The 23,893-nt window shown below is 38.0% G+C and overlaps 1 protein-coding gene across 2 annotated transcripts in view; it reads left to right on the top strand.

The window, feature by feature from the left end:
• Window positions 1-23,893, top strand: part of AFAP1 (actin filament associated protein 1) — a 123,715-nt gene that overhangs the window by 70,749 nt on the left and 29,073 nt on the right. For both annotated transcript variants that reach the window (XM_067298265.1, XM_067298264.1), the window contains exons 4-7: window positions 4,147-4,255; window positions 10,374-10,585; window positions 13,547-13,726; window positions 23,325-23,417. In XM_067298265.1, coding sequence (XP_067154366.1) covers window positions 4,147-4,255; window positions 10,374-10,585; window positions 13,547-13,726; window positions 23,325-23,417 — 594 coding nt within the window. The remainder of the gene's footprint in view (window positions 1-4,146; window positions 4,256-10,373; window positions 10,586-13,546; window positions 13,727-23,324; window positions 23,418-23,893) is intronic.

The raw sequence follows: 23,893 nt of genomic DNA, 5'->3' as shown, positions 1-23,893 counted from the left end.
TTCCTACAAGGTGTAACGCTTCACTGTGATGTGAAGCAATTTGATATTCTCAGGCCCCTGTGGGATGTCCTTTCTTTTCCTCTGCTTTTCATATTGCTTTCCACACTAGACACTATCACATCCTCAGAAAGTATGAGCAAGATCAACCCTGAAAGACAAGATAGTTGCTACCTATCTTGGTAGGTACCTTTTGAGGGAAGGGCTAAGTGTTTTATCTCCTAGGATGCAGAGAGAAAGAGTTTATTTCTGCTCTGTGGAACACAGAGTGGCTAGTGGAGAGAAAGACCATAATGCGCCCCCAAAGTAATATCTCCGCCGAGTCTGTTTTTTAGTGTCCAATGGAAACAGGAGTTTTAATTTCCAGATAAATATTGTTTATTATTTGCAGGTATTTGTTTCTCTCAACAATCCCTCCTGTAAATTGGAATTGGGCATCCCATGAACAATTCAGTCTTTAGTGTCTTCTGAGTTCTCAGTTCTGCAGGGTAATTAGCAACCTTCTGCTTCTTGGGTTCAAATAAAGCATCTCTCATTTTATCTTAGACCCAGTACCTGTCAAACACCTTTATCAGTTGTCTCAGGCTTACTGATATTACTCTGGGCAACAATATGTGACTCATCTTTGTCCTTTTTCCTCCAGTGAGATAAAATAGTGATGAGTTTTTGTCTAACTTGGTTCTTATTCCTGTGATTGAGCAAGGTTATTTGTCTTGAAAGGCATCATTCCCTAGTTTTCTTCCTTGTGGCCTCTTCTGAAAAAATAAAGGTAGAAATCTGTGTTAATGCTTTCTTTTCAGGTTGCCATGTCTTTCCCTGTGATACCACTCAAAATACACATGTTCCAGGTTTTTTCAAGATTGATTCCTTTTATATAGTATATAAATAGTTTTGTGCTTTTTTAATGGTCTTTTTTATTTTCAGGTAAACTAATGAGGAGTTACTGAATCAAGATTTATTTCAGTTCATACTTCATAACTTCATCAAAATTCTTCTGTTGAAAAATTGCCAAGTTGAAGGCATTAAACTATACAACTAACAATAGTAAAGAAATGTAAACACTGTAGATATTAATAAGTAATATCAGCATGTTCACATGTACATTTTTAGATTTCTCGATGCTCGGAGGATTGCATATTCCATAGCTCCCGAAAGATGTAGTTGTTTATGAGACAGATTTGAGTGAGGCATTTTTATTTTGTATTTAATCAGTTGGATGTTTTTATTTCTACTAATAATCTTTTTTTTTTTAAAAAAAAATGCTCTTTTATAATTGTTTTCCACTTTGTTATGGCAAACGCTGCAGAACACATTTGGAAAGCGAGGACCGGTGAAGGCAGCAATGGTTTCCATCTGTGTTGACGTTGGCTGCGCAGCCCTACCCGCCCCAGCTGCATGCAGTAACCGCTGCTCCGACAGGGTCGAATTCAGACAAGCGCCATTTGTGTTTCATTTCCTTTTTTCTTTCTTTCGGAATAACATTTTGTCTAAAAACAAGCATTTTTCCCCCCCCCCCCCGGATCTTTATTGGAACCTCTTATTTGTTTCTGGATAAAAGATAGCTTTGAAACCTCGTTACTGTATCAAGTTGAAATGGGAATGACTTTCAGGACGGATATTTCCTGGGTGAGTTAGGTTTAATAACGATAGGAATTTCATATATCTTATGTGCACCTGACGGGGAAAGTAGTTGGAGGCTAGACCGCAACATTAATATATCTGCCTTATGAAAGGAGTGGTGGGAATCCCCACTGCCGCGGGAGCAAGGCAGGGAGCAAACACTGACCCTGCCCCTCTCTGCCCACCTGAGCGAAAGGAGAAAATGCAAGTCCCGCCGAGGCATTTCTCCCTGTTTTATCTGGCAGTTCAGGCCACACAGAGCTACCACTCAAGCGCAGGTGTGTAGGGCAAGATTCACAATGTGCTGACAGTTTTCCAATATTAACGAGCATCTAGTATTTTTTAGTGTCCTTTATGCCTGTTGCACAGCGGCAGATAAACTTGAAAGATTCATTTATTTTGTGGCGATGTGCAGGTTTGCAGTTTGCCTTTTTCAGCAAAATTGCAGAGAAGCTGTGCTAAAAGCTTTATTTTTTCATTATTTTGGTTCTTTGACAGATAATTTCTGTAGCAGAACTGCTCTGTGAGGAGAACTCATTCAGTTCGCATTGGAGATAACAGTAATTGCCATCTCTTATCTGTAATTGAGTGTGACTAATATTAAAGTTGGCTACATCATTTGATGTAGAAGTAATGTTAGTGTAAATCTCAATCTGACCAAATCTTTTGTGTTCAGTCCCAAATCAGTTCATTGTTCGTGAGGAAGTTGCTAATTTTACTAGGAGGTCTCTTAGGGCTGGAGGGCTGATCTTTTCACTAGCCACTCATCTTTCTGCACGTATCTGTAATATCCAATATGCAAACAATTTCAAGGTGGGAAAACCTACTTTATGTAAAGGTAACTTCAGAGCACACTAAGGGTGGGACTCTTCTCGCTGAGTTGTTAAGAACTGGGAGTCCAGTGTAGGCTTGCAACCAGTAATGAGATTTGGGGATGTCTAGCTCTGAAGTATGCAAAGATGAATCCAGGCCTAAAAGTGCCCATGGAAGTTTTTGCAAACCACCTAATGCCCTCTGACGTCATTTGCTATTAAAAAGAGGCTTGCTTAGGAAACTAGTCACTCTGGCTTCATCTGTATTCTGTGGAAAAAGGCTTTATGCCTCTACTAGGCTACTGAGCCCACCTGGGATCTGACCATGAGCAAAGCCTGCCCTGACTAGTTTCTTCCTTAGGTGCCTCTGTTCATTCCCTGAATTTAGACTGGATGAGTCCAACGGAGACAAATGCTCAGTTACATTTACCTCCGTTTATGAAAAAGAGAAAAATGTGCTGAGAACTGTTGCTGCAGAAATGAGACTCTGCTTGCAAGTTGTATTTTTGTCATCATACAATAAACTGCTAGTGTTGGAAAAAGGCTTATGTGTTTCCTTCGGTATGAAAATACGGAGTGAAAACCTTGTGGCAAATATGAATGAGTTCTATAAAATACAGTTGTTTTGGTACTTGTTGAGGAAATAGAACAGTAAAGTTATATGGTGGAAGTCATACAGTACTAAATTTGCTTTGTTACTATATCAACATACCAGCAGTTAGTCAGTTTTAAATTAAAAACAGGTTTATATTTAGAAAAGAAGCATTTTAAAATTTGACCTGGTATTTGAAATATTTATTTTATCATATAATAGTTTCGTGATGTTCTGAACTATTTGTTAGTTGTAGCTCAGATTTCACTATGTAAAGTTAGCTTTTTAAAAATTAATGTTGATATTAAGAATTGATCTGCCATTGAAAAGCAAAATGCATCACAAAAATGTGGACTACATTATCTATCCTTAATCTCTGCCAACTCAGGCCATTTGATTTTTGTTAAGGGAGTTCATATTAGTTTTCTACTGTAATAGAAATTATTTTATATGTAAAAACAAATAAATAAGCCTCAATACTGTAAAATGGTCTATACATGGAAATCTCTTTCCTACACAGATCCTTTAAGTTTCTAGTTCTTAAATAGAGAACTTTATCTTTCCAACATTTTTCCCACTTACTGCTGTTGTAGAAAGGACTTCTTTTAATGTAATTGCTGTCTTGATTTTGCCGTCTTTAGCAATGGCAAGTATGATTCACCTGTTCATATATCCCCAAAGGACTCAGCTGGAGTACACACAGTACGGTTCTGCTTCATTATCATCAGTGGAGGGAAAAGACTTGACAATCATGATGCATTTCAAGATGTATCATTATGGTGTGAAGCATAATTAAATCACTTCATTGCTTTGCAAATGTCAACATCTACTTGGTGTTGTTTAATTATAGCAGCAGATGAGGAGCTTGAGATTTAGACTTGTTTCGCTTCTAAAAGCTGCTGTCCTGCAGAATATTTCTTACTTAAGGGACCAATTCATCCCTCAAGAGCCTTACCTTTAGATATGGTTAACATAAGAAATAGTCACCAGAGAAGCCATTAAGGTTATAAGGCTGGTAATATCAGCACTGATCATGAACAGATGCTGTGAGCATGTTTGCTTTAGCACCTTGCTGGTCTTTAATCACCTTTGTTTTGTTTTTTTTTTCTTTTTTTCTTCATTTAGCCACCAGATAATGGGCCTCCACCATTACCAACATCATCCCTTCCAGAAGGCTATTATGAAGAGGCAGTGCCACTTAGTCCTGGAAAGGCTCCTGAGTATATCACTTCCAGTGAGTAGTACATGTCCGGGTCTGTTTCTGAGCAACTGCTAGTTCCAATGCCCTTCAGTATGTTTGGCATTCGAAAGCTACATCTCTGTTAGTGCTTTGGTGATGTGCAGTAAGCATGGTTTTGACCTTTTTTGGCCTTGTGTAATTGTCCTCACTGACCATACATTGGTTTGGTTTGTAGAGATGTTTCAGTGTGCACAAACCAGGTTCCTTTTCGAGGAAACTAAACCCAGAGCTCCGCCTTAGGTGCACATCAAACCTGCTGCAGCCCCCACTGGGGACAGAGAGTCCAAATCAGCGACTGGGCCTTTGGACAGCTTTGAACCGTGAAGGTGATGGGGGATATTCAGACCAGGGCTCCAGAGTTAAGTACAGTCCAACATAAACCCCTTCAAACTGCAGATAGTGTAGAGGCCTCAAAATTTGGTGCTGATCTGCAGATCTACTAATAACTTCCTATTGCACTGAATTAATTGTTAAAGTAGACAGATAAACATCTAAAGAAAAAAGACAGGGCCTTTTCTAAAGCAAAGAATAAAAAAGGTGTGATTTGCAGCATTTCTGATGACATATTATGGACAAGGATTTGTCATTCATACTGAATCCTCCAAGCTGTGTTTGATGCACATGACAGTATTATTTCGACTACTCATTTAGTGCAAAAGGCAGGGGGCTACCTCCTAACCGATCACCAAAACTTCTTGCTGCAACACACAAATGCTCTTTATTGCATCCAACTACTTAGCCAGAGACTGACTGTACTTAAGTGGCAATAGGATGAAAGCACACTGATGGAACGATGAAGTGACTGCTGTGAGCATTTACACAGGGTCAGTGAATAGGACATTATGTACTAAAAAATTGCAAACATTTTCCTGTTTGCTACTCTTTTTTATTGGCTGAGATAATTTATTACTTGTGTATGTCTCATTTATCACTGATAGTTATTTTTTGTGACCCAAAGATGAAAGGGATATCTGCCCGCTTTTTATAGACACTTTTATTATTTGAATCAGAATGAAAGAATAAAATAAAAACTCCGTTCTTAAAACACATGCATAAAAGACACTTTAGAACATTAAATTTTAAGTTTGTACGTTGTATGTCAGGGAAAATTGTTTATCATTGTGCATTAGCTCTAAAAATAAAAACCAGATTGGGGTATCTGGCAGCTCTTAATTTACCTAGCAAATTCAAGGTAAGAAAGAGTTTTGTAAAATGTAAAATAAATGAAGGAACATGTAGTTTTGCAAAGCAGCAGAATCATTCCTGTCTTCATTTCCTCCTTTGAAATGCTGCAGGGTGGTCCTGCTACACCCTGTAATCTGGTGAACTGCTGATTTGTGTTTGGTCATTAAACAAGAGCCATGCTCAGGCAGGAAAATATTAATAGTACTGCTAAAGGATTGCCTAGGAAAAAAATACATAACAAAATATGAAACTAGGCTTTTATTTTACTTAGCCATCCAAAACCAAGAAAATATTTAGAAGATCAGACTTAAAAGTTCATTAATAATTCCATAATTTAAATATATATGTACCCATAGATATACAACTTTTTTAGTCTAACTCATAATCTGTCTTGCCATGATTTTGCTATATTTTATGTCCTGTAGTCTTTTACTACATATTAAAAATAACTCACTCTTCATCCGTAATAAAGTTGCTTTAAAATTCAATATACTTTTCATAATATGTCTCCACACAAACAAAACTTCCACTAAATCCAGTGTGTTGTTCTGTGGGGTTGTGAATAATATGAATATAGGCAATTAAAATAAACCATCAAAGCACTGTATTAACTAAAGATGGAACCTGTAGTTTTTCAGACTAATTGAGATTGAGAAGGTCGTAACAAAGAAGTGCTTAAAGTGTGGGACCCACAATAGTAAGCTGTTAAATAGCTGTTGAGATGATAGGTATAATTGTCTTGAGTAAATATTCCTACAGAATATTTTTCTAATATCATTAATAGCTATCAGGTGCACATCCCGTATGTCCAACCTATTAAGGGGAATGGAAATGGCAGAGAATTACAGAGGAATATAGTTCATGAAAATGAAATATCTACAACCTCCCAATGTCCCTGTACTTTATTTGTAAACACTTGAATGTAGGTGAAAGCAAGACTGTATATGGCTTGACTGATAATTCTGTTCCCCGTTTATTAAAGTACTCATCTGTACAATATGTCTAAGTTGTAATAGGCTAATATTTGGAATACACTATTACAAATAATGTGAAAGACTACTGTGGTACCCACCCTTTAACGTTAGGAAATTTTCGTTCAGATAATCGTGAAAAACCATTGTCAGAAGAAGCTCGAATAACCAAAAAATGTAGAAGATGCAAAAGATGCAGATACATATAGCAACATTGAAACATGTATCAGTGCATCCTAAGTCACTGAGACTTAAGTAGACCTAATAAAACCTCTTTCTTTTGGAGAGACACTGTAAGAATCTTTCATTTTTTTCCCTTGATTACTGTGAATGCTCTGTTATCCCTCTCTCCTCTCCCCTCTACGAGACCCAAAGAGTGTGTTGATTTGAAAGTATGCACATGACGTTATCACATCTTGCCTATGTTTTCGTGTTCAGCCTATTTCATTACCCGTTGTGATGAGACAATAGTAGATGACAGGATTTAGTCACTAGTAGCCTTTACACAACGTACCTTTTCACTGTTTAGCCTTCCACAATTTAACATTTTCTAATAGGCAGTTTACTGCTTTCCAGTGGGAAAGTAATATTGCTTCAAAACCCTTGGAAATTATACATCCATGTTGAACTTCTCAGGGTATCTTTCCCAACGTCTGCTAAATGTCGGTTATGTATGGATAGTAGAATGCCTATGGTATTTATGTTAAAATACACTAGTCGCTTCACAAAGTGAACAGAAGCTAGTTTCTATCTTCAGAGCCTAAAGACCTCAGAGGTTTGTAGGCAGGAGATGGCAATGACTCCCCAGAGATCCCCTTAACACTGTGCTATGATGGGAGTCCAGAAATGTTAGTCTCAGAAGCTTCTACTGGCTTCCTTTCTTCTATAAACAGAGATATGGATAATCTTGTGACCGCTGTGCCAGCAGAGGCCCATTGCTGCTTGTACAATTTATCCCCAACATGAAATCTGCCCTTGAACTGCTTGTGAGCCACATGAGAAGTACTTAAGGTGCAGCTTTTCGGTCTCTACTTCAAAGTCACAATCTTCACTTCCTGCAACTAATTTTTATGAAACTGATAAAATGTGAAGTAAAAAAATTTTATAAGATTGAATGTTGTGAAGAAAAAGCAATGGTTCAACCCAGTAATCTTGCTGAAAAGAAAGTGAGATTGTTGCACGGAGTTTGAGGTAAGAAGAAAGCAGCTCTGTTATATGGTAGAGATGACTGATAATTGTATTCAAGGTGAAACCTTTTTTCCTGCAATATGAGAAAGTTAAAACATATTCTAAAAAGGAAAGAAGAATGATCTGCTAAAACAGTGAAAACAGATTCAGTATTGCCTTTTACATCCTTTGGACAGATGCACTTAAAAATGCAGATGGAGAAGGCATTTTTGGTAGGCCATCTTCAGACAGAGAAGGTCTTTGATTCTGCTATGCAGACAACCCTTCTTCAGTGTATGCTCATAATACAGAAAAATGGCTCAACTCTCAACAGTCTTAATGAAGACTATATATGAGGAATGTCCTTTCTGTACACTCTTGTTTCAAACTGATCTAATGAAAATGAACACCACAAACTCTTATACTGAAAAGGTGGTTTCTTAATTTTGGAGGAAAAATTTTACCTGTAATTAAGTGGAAAACTGCTATCAGAATAGTATTGCCTTATCTCACTATTTGAGTAGTGATTTCTTATCTCCTTTTCTGCTTCTTACCAGGTCTCCAAAATTTTTAAGTTTCAAAATAATCTTATTGCCAATACTAGAGCAAAATCACAAATGATGTGAAAGATTGTACAAAGGGAGTGAACATTTAAGTGAACATTGTGACAAGGGCTTAGCTGCAACAAAGAGTACTATTAAATTCAAAGAAGGGATGAGGAAGATATGTTATGGACACCAAAGTTTTGCTTTTTTGAAAGGGGAGAAAGTGGAGTTAAAGGTGAAATGCTTTACATGAAAGACCACTAGTTGCCAAAGAGACAGCAATTTTATGGCAGCTTTTCCCTTAGCCTGTGTCTCTGAGAGAAGGCTTTCTTGAAAATGCTGATGGATCTTGCATTTTCGTATTTGGTAACTTGGCCACATTAATCATTCTGCCTCCACTTCAAACAGGTTGGTGTGCTACTGTATATTTGAGATTGGTCAATGAACTCCCAAGCGTTTCCAGATATATCTGTGCGAAAGGTTCTGGATAGCCTCTCCAAAAGAGGGGGAGCAGGGGGAAGTTGTGTTTTGATTCTGGTTTTGGTATTTTTTTGTTTAGGCTTTTTTCCTGCTTCATAGGGAGGAAGTCAGAAGAGACAGATGAAATGGCAGGTTCTACCAGATCTTGCACGTTCTTTTAAACAAACAGGAAAACAAAACAAAAACAAAAACCAAACCTACAGAATACCTGTTTCAAAATCTGTCAGGTTAATCATCTACCCTAAATTTTTCCATCTTTTTCTTGTTTTTCCTAAAATGAATGAAAAAAATGCTCCCATTTTCCCTTTGGTTTCCCATTGATAATCATTTGTGGCTTTTGCCGCTAGCCTGCGTGGGACTGCCCCTGAGCCAAATGCTCCATGGTTGAACTGATCAGAAGACAGCAATTCAGTTTCACAAAAAAAATTCAAGAGCTTGAAATTTTATTTTCATTTCCCTTTGTAATGAAGATAAAAATTTGTAAAACATGTTTGTAAAAACGCAAATTGGGTCCAGTCTTGGTTCGGGGACGTTGAAGTTTGGGTGTATTGCGTTCTGACTCTGCTTGTGGCTAGGTAGTGGCTTAGAATGAGCTCTGCAGCCATCCGCTCTCTTGTGCTCTTCCCAATTTCCCCAGATCTCACTGCCATATCCCAAACTGTGCCCTAAGTGCCTATGCTAAAGGAAGCAAGAGATTTTCTTCCTTTTTCAAGCCTAAAAATATATCAAAGTCTCCTTGAAGTGTTCGGACAAAATTTCAACTTTTGAAAATATTTCTATTGAAAATTTTCTCTTTTCAATTTCCTGTTGAAAATATTAAAAATATCAACTCTCCTGCATGGGAGTATGTGCTCCCAGGATGTTTTGCATGCACTGAATGACAGACATGCCTTCAAGTTTTATTATCTGAGGGGCTTTATATACATGTATGTATATGTATGTATGTATCTATTGATTCATATATACAAAGAAACATATATGTATGGGGGAAGAGAGGTTCTGTGATAATGACAAATTAGTTTTGTAATCAAGGCCACTGCTACAGAACTGACTGCTTTATTGAAAATGAAAGGCCTGACCAAAGACCATTTATTTAGAAAGGAATCTTGCCATTACATCACCAAACTTGGAGCAGGATTAAACTGTTTAGGCTGAGCACATAACAAGAGATGCTTTTTTGCAGAATGCTATTAACTCAAGCAGAGTCTGTAGGACAAAGAAGAGCATCATCTATTCAGCATTAATCACTGCATGTGCTGTATTTTAGAGTTGTATGAAATCTTATGCCCTGTGCTTTACTCTTGTGACCTCTGTCATATTCAGTGTTTGTTTCTTAATACGCTGTACTAATATTTATATTTCTGTGCCTATGTGTATTTTGCGTTAAGCAACAGGGCAGGATTAAAATGTTTCTTCTGTAAAAGAATCACAAAAGATGAAGGTACCTGCCAAATAATACTTTGAAGAAGATAAAGCACTACCTAAAATTCTGTGTATTTATTCCCAGTTCACTTGTTTAATTAAAATTCCCAAGGTGTCAGTATGGGTCTTTTATAAAATTTCATAATGGAACAGCTTTCATCTTATAGCATCTCTTATTCAGCAAAAAGTGTTTTGGTATTGCTAAGTGCTGAAACAGTTGTTTGTTTGCAGCTGACCTTTAAAAATCTTTATTTAAAATGAATCCTGCTGAGATTGTTAAGTTATTTCAGTGTTTTTCATGGCTAAATGTATTAACTTGGCACTTTTTTGCTTTCCTTAAAGATTATGACTCGGATGCTATGAGCAGCTCTTATGAATCCTATGATGAAGAGGAGGAAGATGGAAAAGGGAAAAAAATGAGACATCAGTGGCCTTCTGAGGAGGCCTCTATGGATCTAGTGAAGGATGCCAAAATCTGTGCCTTCCTCCTTAGAAAGAAACGATTTGGGCAATGGACAAAACTACTGTGTGTTATCAAAGAAAACAAACTACTGGTAATTTTTATTTTTATCTAGCTATATTTTCATTGTACCTTTTAGATGATGTGTTTATTTCTACAGGAAACTGTTTTTTGTAATATTCTGCAAATATCCAAGAAGCAGACAACCACTGAAATGGTAACTGTATCATTTAGCCACTTAAGACTTTGATTTTTATTGCACTTAAACTTAAATTCAGGCAGTTGCCTGACATATGAAAGAAAGTCTGGCCTATTAGTTTCTAACATATTTCATCTGAAAAAAAAATCGCTGAAACTGTAAATCCAGTCTTTCATTCCCTGTGGAAGCAAAAATCTCATAGGGAACTTTGTGTATGAACTATTGGATCAGACCGTTAGAGAGAAAAGTCCCTTGTTGAGAATTCACTTGGCAGCATATGCCGCTGTAATGTATACACTTTAAACTAAACCTTCGCCATCTGTTCAGCAGTAATTACAGATGCAGCATTCACAGGATGCACAGCTGCATTATAGAAAGGACAGAAACAAGTGGATGTATTTGTTCCTTTAGTAAATCTGTTATGTTTTTTTTCTGATTGGAGGCACCAGTAGAAGATTCCATAAGTTAGTAAATTATCCGCTCATAGATATGGTTTTGTTTTTTGAAAAGAGAGTCTAATTGACAGAGACATTCATTTCTGTATCATTATAAGCCACCTAAGGCTTAAAGTAATAGATCAGTTGGGGTCTTAGACACTCCCTATCTTCCAAGCTGATGCTTACAACTTTTGTAACTAATTATGTAACCAATAATTATTGCAATATCCCAAATGTTAAAAGCTGATTAACATGTGATAGAACATTTTCTGCAGATCATCATTATTACACTGATCCAAGATAGCTTATCTGTGTTCACTTTCCAAGTGCATTTATGCTTATGGCTTTATAGGAAATAATAGCATATGAAAGAGAGATAACTAGATAAGAGGTTTCTGAAAATATAGTTGGAATTCATTTGCTGGTTCTCCATGATTTCTGAGGATTTTTAGAATGTTGATTCTGATTCAGTTTGTATTATATTGTTGTGATGCCATTATCCTTAGTCCACATGAATATCACCATAAATCAGAATCATATCAGATTTCAGGAGCCTGTGATAACAGTTTGAAGTAAAGAAAGAAAGAAGGAAAGAAACAGATTTTCTCGGAAATCAAGCAATATTTATTCTAGAATTATGTTTGTTGTTCTATATAAAAATGTTGTTTTTTCCATTTTCTTTTCCTTTAACTACATGTGTGGTCTTAAGAGCTTTTTTTTCTTATAGGGATTGTTTTTCAGTAATTCTGTAATGGGGATTAAGAAAATAAAAATCACAATAGGAGTCAAATGACAAAGTTACATGAGATTAGTTTATTGTTTGAAGGAGGACTTCATGTGTAACTTATGAGATATGCAAGTAAAACAAATATATGTTCCTAGGTATTAGTAATTGCCTATGTTATAAATACAGCTGTGATCATAGGACCAAAGTATTTTATTTAGAATTAGATATTAGAAATAGCTCTTAATAGGGAATTGCTTTTCACATAAAGTTGTTTAATATATAAGTACTCAAGTTTTAGTAGTGTATAATTATAAGTAAAATCTTTAACTTAATGTAAAGGAAATCATATGCTCTGTAATGGTTCTTAAAGTGAATAATAATGTATTTTTACAAGGTTCCATATCTTGAAAACTTAACTTTTTTACTGTTACAAACTTCTTTAAATTTGTGACTAAGCTAGAGGAATTTTGAGTCAATGGGCCTTGGAGAGGAAGGAAAGATAATGAGTGATTTACAAAGACTGGTTGAGAGTGGCTGTATTTGGTCAGCCTAAGTTGGAGTGTTTATAATACACTTTTAACAGCTACTGTGTTTTTGAATGTTGCATCATGAAATGAATACTGCCAGGAGGCACAAAAGAGTTTGTGTGCTTTTCTCTGCTCACATTTATGCTCAATCTCCTATGTATGCACCTATTAATCAGTCGTCTTTAATATCAGATACCTTTTTAGCCTTCATACTTATTTATCTGAGAAAAAGCCCATTTGTGTATGTGTATAAAGTAACTGGACATTCACCTACACAATGAAACATTGTTCTGCAGTCTGGCACTTGATGACAGTTTTAGGGAACTGAAAGATACTGAGGTAGTAGCTGAGAATAGGGAGTAGGTCTGTAGGACAGGTAATGCTATGTGAAACCTTTCATATTTAGATCACCAGTTCAAATATAGAGCAGGTCATCAGCGATCCAACATGAAATGGCTGTTTGTTGACAGTACTTGCTACTGAGGGAAAAACAGCTGGCAGTTCATATGGTTTTAGCCAGGACCCTAAAGAGTAAACCAACACGGTGGTTGGGCTGTGCAGTGTCAGATTAAACTGAATTATCTGGAAAAGTTTCCATCCTGCGACTTTGCCCCCTCTCTGCTCTCTGACAAATTTTGTTACCTCAGCAAAAAGAAGAGCTGAGTAAGTCCATGTCTGCTCCTCTGCAGTGTGTAGGCACTGACATAGGTTTACCTGGACGCACCGGACTGTCACTGCCAGAAATAATCCCCAAGATGCTCAGCCCACAGTCAAGAGGGCAGGGTGAGCTCCTGGGCTTTAAAGTCTTCAGCTGTGCCAGCATATTCTGCCACCACATGTGAACAGCTATCCTAAACCATTCTCTGCCTACCTGATCAAAATCAAGGTTGAGTCATATGGATAATATAGAGAAGCTTAATGTCCTCCATGTGTTGTACCTGTTGTGCAATAAAAAACCTCTATTAATATCAGTCTGGAAGTAATTTTGCTCTACAAAGGGGATGAGGAGGAGGAATGCAAGTTAGTGTTGGGTAAACTTTGTGGTATGTCATAAAGGGATGCATGGAAAATATTAAAAATTAAAAATACCATTTCTATGTAATAATAGCTTTCACCAAAAGTTCAGAAAGATGAGATTTAACTTACATTCCTTATATTTATTTAGTGTTATAAAAGTTCCAAGGACCAGCAACCTCAGATGGAGCTGCTGTTGAATGAGTGCAGTATCACATACATTCCCAAAGACAGCAAAAAGAAGAAGCATGAGCTGAAAATCACTCACCAAGGAGCGGATGCGCTGGTTCTAGCAGTACAGAGCAAAGAGCAGGCAGAACAGTGGCTAAAGGTAAGGTAGGGTTGCTGACCCAAACCTTTCCACTGACAAAACTCCTTTTCCCTGGTCAAGTTCTATTGAAAACTGAGATTCAGACAGAATCTTTCAGCCAGTTCCAGACCACTTACATCCCATCTAAACTGGGGCTGCAGAAATTCGAGACTTAATGTCCAGGCCTTGAGGAACCCAGGATACTGTAAGCAGCTCCTTGGGCAACCAGCAGTTCAGTACTGTACAGCTGCTGCTGGTGCAGATGTTTTTCACTCCTGGTTGCACCAAAAGGTGTAAATTTCCCTTCTCTTGCGTCTCCATCTGATTTTGCAGAAGGCTTTGCTGGTTAGGGCACATGCTCAGTGAGCTGCAGGTTCAGGTTGCTGTTGGATGGGTGTGTACAGGTAGCCACCAAGGCTACTATGAAGAAATAGGGCATAGCACCACCACAGTCATCTTTTTTAAAAGATGAGGAGATACTTATTCGAATGACTCTGAATGGAGAAAAATCCTTCAGCTTCTGGTTGCTAAATAGAGTCTGCTAATCCTAGTTTAGCAGCATATCATCTGTTATGGTTTGTTTGGGAATGTAGACTTCTGAGAAACAGGGTTTTGTCATCTTCCACTCCTTTCTGTTCAGTGTCTAAAAATGTGGAAAATCCCAGCACAAGTGCTGCAGTTTTAGATCCTAACCAGATTGCTAGTATTTATGTTGGACTTTGCCAGTCTCAGATGTGGGGGTCAGTGAAGTAGTGTGGGAAACTACCACTGCAGTTTCAGTGGCTTGTTTTAAGGCCTTAAAATCCAGTCCTTTAAATGCATGTAAAAGTCTGAATGCATAAGACTCATCAGGCAATCTCCATGCTGTGCTCTGATCTAACCTTATATGGTGCTTATTTTGCTAAGAATAAATTGTGTTTTTCCAAACACAATCGAATTAAACGCGTAGGAATTTCCTGATGACAGATAGTTTTTCTGTAGAAGGGGGAGAAGTAAAATGCAGCTTAAGAGGTATGAGATATGCTGAAGGCTAATTCAACAAATGGAAAATTAATCTGTAATTTCCTATTTTGCAATATTTGAATATACCTTTTGGGGTTGTGCTGGGTTGCTGTGTATGTGCTATTTTTAACTGAGAGTTTGTATCTTAGAAAATGCAGTGTTGTCTTTTTAATAGAAGCTAAAGGCAGTCATGAATTTTATAGGCTTTTTCTAACATCATTATCTTGTTTTATCTCCTAACACCATCCAAGTGGTCTATTAACTCACCTAGTGTTTCAAAAACACTGATTGGAAAGAAATGGCATTCACAGGTCCTACTCTTTTCCAAGGGAATTCCACTGCAATTAGATCATAGTAACTAACTACCCCATTATTTCCTGCGTTGTTCTAAACTTGGATTTGGTAATGCTGAATACATTGGCACTTACCAGACTTTCTTTCATTACAATATTTTTCTTTTCTTATTTATACATAAAACATTCCCCACACAGACAGACAGAGCACTGCTAGATTTTTTCCATATCACAGATGCATTCCTGCTACTAATTAAAAAAATTGATTTTGTATATTGTATGTTAGCAAAACTCCTATGTGCTGAGGATGAGCGGCTGGGCAGTGTGCTATCTGCAAAGTGTTTGGACACAGACTGGCAGCACTTTACTTAGTCCCTTCACATGGCAAAGCTCTATTAATAAAGCTCTTTCAGGTACATGGCAATGCAACTGTACGCTCAACGTCCAGCTCCTCAGTGCTGCTGGAGCACCTCCATTCTGTACAGTACAAATTACCTTCCCAACAACAAACCTAACATGGTTTATGCAGTTCTTGCAACCACTCCAAGGTTTTCAGAAAGTACAGCTTTTCAGTAAAAGGCAGTGGTTTTGCATTTTTAAAAATACATCAGCATTCAAGGCTTTTTTTATTGTGAAAATAATTATTTTTTGCTCATTCAGCCCTCACTTCCAGTGAGCTCTGGAAATCTTGTGTGGATTTATGTAGGAAGTTACCACACTGTATTATCTTGGGAGAAGTGGTTTGAGCTTTTCCTGCCTGTCAGTCCGAGGCATGCTCCCACCCAAGTTCTCTGTCAGCAGCGTATGATTTCAGTAGTTAATAAAATGGGCAGATTTAGAGACTCTGGCGATAGAGGAAGGTCTCTGCAGCCATCTTTTTTAATCATAATGCACCTTTTCTACCAAAGATATGGCAGGCAGTGGAGCCAGGTTATCAGGCAGGCACAACAGGTTCTCCTGAAGAAACACGTGTGTAACTGTCAGGTCGGGGCTTTCCTTTGGAGCCTGGAAAGCTCAAAATGGCTGTGGAAGCCAGAGCCACTCAGGAGATTTTTCCCACGAGAGCTAAACCAGATGATTTTTTTTTGAACAGTAAGATGTAATCGGTATAAAAGATATTTACTTTGGCAGACAATTTTAAAATATCAATTGGAACACAAGTGGTATTAAAACAAGTAGAGCTGAAGTAAATACAGAGTATTTTAGACTTTTTTTTTGTAAAGATGACACCAAAAAACAGCTGATAAACCTAATGTAAATTGAAGTCTAGACTGCAAACCACAAGGGGAGTTTCAGGTTTACCAGCTTACAAATGCTTGATGAAAAAGAGGTAGCTGATGTCACCGAAAAGCCTGTCAAGATTGCAGAGCATCAAGCGTAACCAGTACAAATTCCAGGCTACAGCTGAGATCATAGCAGTAATACAGTGTGCAACATAAAGCGGTGGAAATTTCCAGACTTGAGTCCTAAAATGTACCCACAAAAATGTACATGAAAAAATGTCTGCAGTTATACACTCTGACCCAAACAGGAGCTCTTTCCATGCGTGCTTGAGTATATGTGCATCTGTGTGCACTTTTGTGCCTTTGTGGTCAGGTAAGGTATTAAAGTCTGCCTGTTTGTCTCAGCACATCCTACATTGAAACTAGGTACTTGTCAGCACCCCTGAGAAATGCTGCATGAAAAATAAAAGGACTACTAAGAACATGACATTACAAGAAGATGCTTGTTTACTGGCTTCGTTCATACAGATGAATGTGTTCTGTGTGCAACACCTTCAAACTAGACCACAAAAAACTGCGCTTAAAATTAAAAATCAGTGTATGCCAGAGAAATGAAGTTTTAAAGTAGCTTCTTGTAGAAGACCAGTAAAGGAATGGAATGGTCACAGTGTCCATCCCTGAGGCCTTCCCCTCCTCCTAGCATTGCCTCCTGCATACAGGTATTTCTGATGTTTCACCATCTTATCATGCAATAAGGAAATCTATCATTTTGAAATACTGGACTTCATTTTCATTTTTTCCTAACATTATCCTCCCTTTGTTAACTTTTCTTTATTTTACTGTATGCAGCCATGGTTTGCTGCAATGTCTTCAGTTTTCATAAGCCAAGTGGGCTAGAATCTAACAGAGAATATTCCAGGCATAAATAGGTGTATACCTGGATCATTTTGGCAATGCTGAGTTAATTCTGGACTTGCTGGGATAAGAGGCTTTTTCCCTGAAGAAAGAAAAAAATTAAGATTGTGACTTCATACAGTCTTTTAAAGACTCGGCAACATTCCTCATAAGACTGCTAATACAGTTGTCCTACCCAGTTTCCATCTCTGATAATTGCATGTTGCCTTGAGTAAAAGTCTTTGAAAACATATTTTTTTCACTGCCCTGAGCTTAGTGAGTGGAGTAAAGTAGCTTCTGGGCTTCACTCTTCATGTGGACTGGGTTTTACCAAGGAATAAGCTCCTGACAGAGCTATTAGCTTACCAGTTTAAATTAGCACAAAATTGACTTTGTAATTGTAAACATTATGTGGCTAGTTTTACTTTCTACGGGAATTTCCAGCTAAAGATCTTAAAACACTTCAAATATTAAATAATGTTCCCCAAAGAGGTTATTATCTCCATTTTGTAGCAGAGTAAAGTCAAGTGCTGAATGATCATGCCTTAAAACTGACTGGAAAAAAATGCATTTGGGGATGTGTACTCTGTATAACTGATTTCCATACAGCATTTGTTAGCTTTTAAGTAACTTCAGTAACACACTGTGTCCCAAGACAGTCAGGCTGAGTTTTTTCTGTACCACACATCATCTCCAGCAGTAAAGGCTTTGCAAAGCAAATTGAACCTCCCGGGACTTACGCCCCCATTTTCTTAATAATATGTTTTTAGTTACTTCATTTCAAGCCATTGAGAGGTCAGTATGTTTGCCTAAGAGCTGCTGGAGGAATAACGTGGATACCCAAAGGACTGAATTGCGTGCGGGAGCTTTGACCATCCTGCCGCAGAGTCCCCACCAGCGTGGTCCGACAACGTGGAAAGACCCCAGCTCTGCCATGAACCAGAACGTGTTTGTGCGACTGGTACTATGAAAAACAATATGTTGCTTAAAAAGAGCAGATGCAGTATGTAAATCAAAAAGTGGTGGATACAGAACCGCAAACATCCTATTTGCACATTTGCTCAGGGATGAATTTTCCTTTAAGTTCCTGGCTAAAATCACAAATCCAGGCTGCAGCAGATCTCAGCACAGAACCGAGCAGGGCTGACACTTGGTCCCCTTTTTTAACCATTAGATAGTTATTGCTTTCCTACTGCTGTTTCCCTTCTTTCTGAGCTCATGGCTTGAACTGCTTTCTCTCTTCTACTTGCAGCTATGTGTAGAAAGGTATTTAAATCGTGCCCAGTTCAGGTTTGCAGCCTAAAGCGCTGCTGTCAGGGCTGGGGAGTCGGCTTCCCCTGCAAGGGGCACCTCTCCCTTTGCGGCAGCAGTGCCTACCGCCGCGCTCCCCAGCGCCTCCGTCCACGTGACTTGGGCTGTATATGGCCGCATATGACAATAGACTTCTTGCAAATAATGCAGGAGAGAGGATGTAGGGGTTGTATTGGTTGAGTATGTCAGAAAATAATTTTTAAGAGGATATACAGGCATTGAAGATAGGCCTTTTTAAGGGGATATCCAAGCAGTAAGGATAGGCCTGCTGGCTGCCAGAATCTCACCCCCACTTTGCTCAGATGAACAGCAATAAGGAAGAAGATGAATCTTTTCAGGCTGGGGTATTCTTGAGAATCAGGTTTTCCAGTACACAAGCTAAAGGGAGTTTCTTTTCAGAACTCACAGCATAGGTTCTGTGGATAACGACTGCTTTTCCTCTAATGTGGGTTGCTTGACTGTGAACTCCTTGGGGCATGTCTTCTGCTGTTCTGCAAAGTACTAGTAGAGTTTCGATGCTCTGTTAGGGAGAAGGTTGTAACTGGCATAGTTAAATATATGTGGAGCAAGGGGTCCAGAAGAGAGACAGGATGAGACTATGATTACACAGGAATGGTGAAGAGTCCCAGAAAGTCACTACTTCTCAGGCACTCAGCAAGGAGTGTTACAGAAATGAAAAATACTGGGTTAGCTCTGAAGTCAGTCCTTTTCCTTCTGCTTTATTGTGCATAACAGATTTCAGCTTTACCACATTCCTTATCTTCAGAGTTAAGAAGAGACAAGTGACAAGAACTTTAGTTCTTCCCACTAGAAGCAGGTTCTATATTCTGTGAAACACATGGGTAGATGGGAGGCATTGGTTTGTTGGTTGGATTTTTAGCCCAGGTTCATAAAGAAATGAAGCAACTGTGCAGTCAAACCATCAGTGTTCCCCCTAATCACTTTTGAAGTCAATCATTTTTAAACTTAATCCTTTCCTTGCCTGATTTGGAAGACAGTGGCAGTCTCACAGGCATTAAATTCTTATGAGTTTCATGAAAACAAGCTCTGGGTAGAAGAAAGGACACTATAATCATGTCCCTATAGTGCACAAGTCGGTAGCCTGAACTCGTCCCAAGGAATCCACCAGGAGAGAGACTTCCATGTTCCTCAAATGCAGGAAGAGTTTCAGCCACTCTTATTCCTTATTAGGTACCAGAGAGTTCAACCACAAGTAACCAGCCATAATTGAGGTCTTCTGCTCAGAATTTGTTGGGTTCCTTTATGGCAGATTCGGGATAGCAAGGAGCTGACTTTCTGATTTTACTTCAGAGCCAGTGCTTTTATCTGGAGCCTTTGAAGGTAGCTAGAAAATTCTCATGATTTGATCCTTATGACTTCACATGTAAAAGAAATGAAGTTAGGGCAGGTATTTTGCCTCCAGTCATGCTGTGTCATTTAAAATAGAATACAATAACTATAGAAATTTGTAGATGAGTGTAGGTATGAAGGTTTTATAGTAAAAGTTGATGATTCCATAGTAAGATATTTGTAAAGAGAGAAATATTCCAGACACACCACATGGCGAAAATTCCACTGACTTCACCCATCCTTGTCAACTGCCTAGGGCAGAGAATCTTTCCAGCCTTATAACTGCAAATATTTCCCCTCTATTCCTCATGTCACCGAAGTCGACGCAATACACTTTTGTATATCCTGATCCATCTGGGGATTCGAGGTCTTTCTATAATATAAATATGGAAAAATAGTATAGTTCAGGCTGCACAAGCATTTTCCAAGTTTGCATTCAGAAGAGGCAGTTCTGAAGTCTAATAATTGTAATATTACAATGGTAATTGTATTTAAAATTCTTTTGATGGAATAACAGGATTTTATTTTAAATGTATTTAGCTTTGAATCTGTCCAAAAAAATGAAAAAATGAAAGACCTACAGTTTTCTGATTATGTTTGCTCATATATTTTAAATAGGTTAATATATATCCTGTCTGCAGTCTCAGTTTGATTTTCTTGACAGATGACCGTGTGTGTGTGTGTGTGTGTTATGTACCAATGTATTTGTGGTGAGAAAAAAAGAATGATTTTCTTTTTCTTACATGTGTGAAAATATAAACTAATAATGAAATTGGTCATTTTTCTTGAGGTTTGGAAACATACAGATAACTAATACTAATATACTCAGGACAGCCTTCCAATTTGTTCCATCTTATTGAAATATAACACATCATTGAAATATAACACACTTTTATTTGCTTTCTAGTTGTAGAACCATTGAGATATATTTATTTGTATTTTCATACATTTCATTCCAATGGATAAAAGTTTACTCACCTCTTTTCCCCACTCTCGCTCACAACTTTTCTTTTTATAAAAATAATGTTATTTTTTATTCATATGACTCCAGGAGATGGAACATAGAAAAAATGACAAGAACTAAGAGTCTTGTGATTAAAATTATGCAAGTTGGCAGCACTGGTGGAATGTTTTATCCTTAAAGTTTTGAGTTAAAGCTATAAGCATGTGAAAACCACATTTATAATGGCAGCTGTCTGCAAACGTAATTAAAGAGAGTGCATCCAGGCAACCATTATATATTAAAGCCATTTCATCCTGCGGAGCTCTGAAAATCTGAGTTTTATGCTGTGTATCAAACACAATTATATTGCACATAGAAGGTGATGTGCAAGTCTGCCAGTGAATCCCTTGAACCCAAATGAAGTGTTGAATCCTTGAATATGCATTTACCTGAGATCTGGCCATGAGCTTCCATTTGATACTGTGTCATTTCTCGAATCAAAATTTAATTACAACCCAATTAAACTCTTCAGGAAAACTTTTCCTTAAATATGTGAGGTATGATAAGAACCGTATTTACTTGAGTGCATGACTTTGCACATACTACTCAGTTATTGCTGCCAGATCATTTCCCTCTGTTCTGTCTGTAACTCCCATTACTATGTGCCTCTGCCAAAATTAACTAACTGTGTGGTGTGAGCAGATGCTGAAAACATGAGCCGTTGTATCAGGGTCATGCAGGAGACAGAAATGAATGTTCCCAGAAGCTGTACGGTCACATTTCTTTAGGCAGAAAACAGCAGTGTACTTCCACCAAACTGAACAACAGCAGCTGAAGGAAAAATAATACTCAGAAAGGAGTTCTCGTGCATTTGGGGGGATGTAGGGCTAAGTTTAAGTCTGAGATGCAAATATCTGCCTCTCTGCAATAAAATGCTCCAACAGATATGTATCAGTTTTCTCTTACAAAGCACACCAAGTGCCATGAATTCAATAATACTACATTTATGTTTCTGAGACAAGATACAGGGAAGTTCAGACAGGCAAGAAAGGATACTGAAGTGTTTTAAGATACTAGCTCAGGGCTAAAAATGTGGCTTCATTTCCGTGCTCGGTGCAGATTTCTTATGGGACACTGGGCGAATGATTTAATCTTGCTTTTGTTCCCAAGTTCTTCATCTGTAAAATGGGGCTGCTGCTCTATCTTACCATATGGGATATAGTGCATTTAATTTATGATGTGCTTGTGAATTGTAGCAATAGGGTCTTTGTAATCTCATAAACATTTGGTTTGTTTAGTTTTATTCTTAAAGGGAACTTCAGTGCTGTGAAAGGAATTATAAAATCACATTTGGTGCCATCTTTAGATCTGTAGTGGTTTCCACATCAGATTGATTCATTTTAAAACTAAGAAGATGTTGTTTGTTGCTTTGCTTTTTCTCGCCATTTAAAGCAAGTTAGAAAATTGCTTTTTTCCCCAGAATTGAGAGTTCTGCAGGTCGGATCCTCCTCTCTGCTAACCATACCTGAGATAAACAGTGTAAATGGAAAAGTTGCGTATGTAAACATGAACAGGAACATAGAAACATGTAAAGAGAAAAGTTCACATGCCTTGTTGCAATGCTTCTGATAGAAGATGCCTTTCTTAGGCAGCCTGGCTCTGCTGTCCGTACGTGTCCAACGAGGCTCTTGGCCGTGGTGTGAAGCCGAACGCACGCTCAGCATGAATCTGCATTGAGAATCAAGCCCTATTCAAGTCAGCATGAGCAATTTGGGGCTGATAATTGGAAGGTGGTAACCTCATTAAAGAAACAAACTTAATGATGTCCACTGAGAATCAGCAAAAGTGAATGTCTTTGCCTATCATAGGTTCTTCTGTTTTATGTAGTTTCAGTTTTTGAACTCCCTTAAATTCTGTCAAAATCTCAGTGAATTCCAGGTTCTGAATTTTTATTTAACATTTTAAAAGCAGATGTAATGCCATTCCCATTTCCAAGAATACATTTACGATTTCTTTGACCTATACCGTTATGTCAATGTGCGAGTATAATAAGAAAATACCACAAAATACCACTGCTTAGTATGAACTGTAAGTCGCTCAGCACTTCATTAGTTCTTCAACAGCAAAAAAAAAAAAAAGAGCAGCTGGGTAGTGTATTATGCAAAACTATTGTCCTTTGACTCGCGGGACCTTGGATCCAATCCCACTTTTTTGTCATCGTAATGAAATTAATTTGGTGGTGTGAGCTGAGTTCATGTTGCGAAACTACCCCATAGAAATTAGCAGTTCTGTTGGTTTCTTTACTCAGGAGATGTCTGGAGCTTAGCTTGTCTAGAAACTGAAACCTTCCACCTCTAGACACCATGTCTCCTCCAGGTCGTACATGAAATGACTGCAGGAGGCAATGTGGAGAGGCTCATGTAGTGGCAGCCTGCCGAACACGTTGCCCGTGGGCAGAGAGATGTTTGCACTGCTGCTTTTTTTAACTTTCGGAGTAGTAAATATTTGTATGATTACCCTTCCCAGTTCTCTTTAACATTCATATATAATTTCTTTGATTTGTGTTTGTTGATTAATTAATAAGTTTTGCATTGTCTCTTAAGGTTATAAAAGATGTGTGCAGCAACTGCACTGGAGCTGTGGACTCGGATGGGCCGTTGTCTAGTTCTCCGGTGCACAAGACTGAACTGGAAAAGGTGAAGTTATCAAGAATGATTAATGCAAAATTCCTTATGATTATTTATTATGGGGCACCACTAAACACCACATGGTTTAGGGGCTGTTCAGATCCCAAAGCTGAAATTAAATTTAGTTTCTGGATTTGGTGCACTAACTTTATCTTGTTACACTATTTTCTGGGGATATTCTCAGCAAGTATCTGCTGACTTGTGCTACTGTTTAGCCTCTTTGTCCTTTTCATTTGTTTGGCTTTCTGCACAGATCCTACAGACCTGAAATTTCTGCCATCTTCTATTGATTTGGTCAAGAAAAACCAGCAGACTGGCTTATACCCATTAGCAGCTTCTTTTTAGATTCATACACACTAAGTGTGTATGATGCGCGTGGTGCGGCACAGAGATGGCCCTCTGTTAAGTGCAAAGAACAGGCAGGGATGTGACGCTCACAGAAGAATGGCTGGAGATTGTGAGGAAGTTTTAAGGGAAAATCTTTC

Source organism: Apteryx mantelli, chromosome 5, assembly GCF_036417845.1.
Source record: "Apteryx mantelli isolate bAptMan1 chromosome 5, bAptMan1.hap1, whole genome shotgun sequence".
Lineage (NCBI taxonomy): Eukaryota > Metazoa > Chordata > Aves > Apterygiformes > Apterygidae > Apteryx > Apteryx mantelli.
The sequence above is the reverse complement of the archived record's forward strand: the minus strand, read 5'-3'. Positions and strand labels throughout refer to the sequence as shown.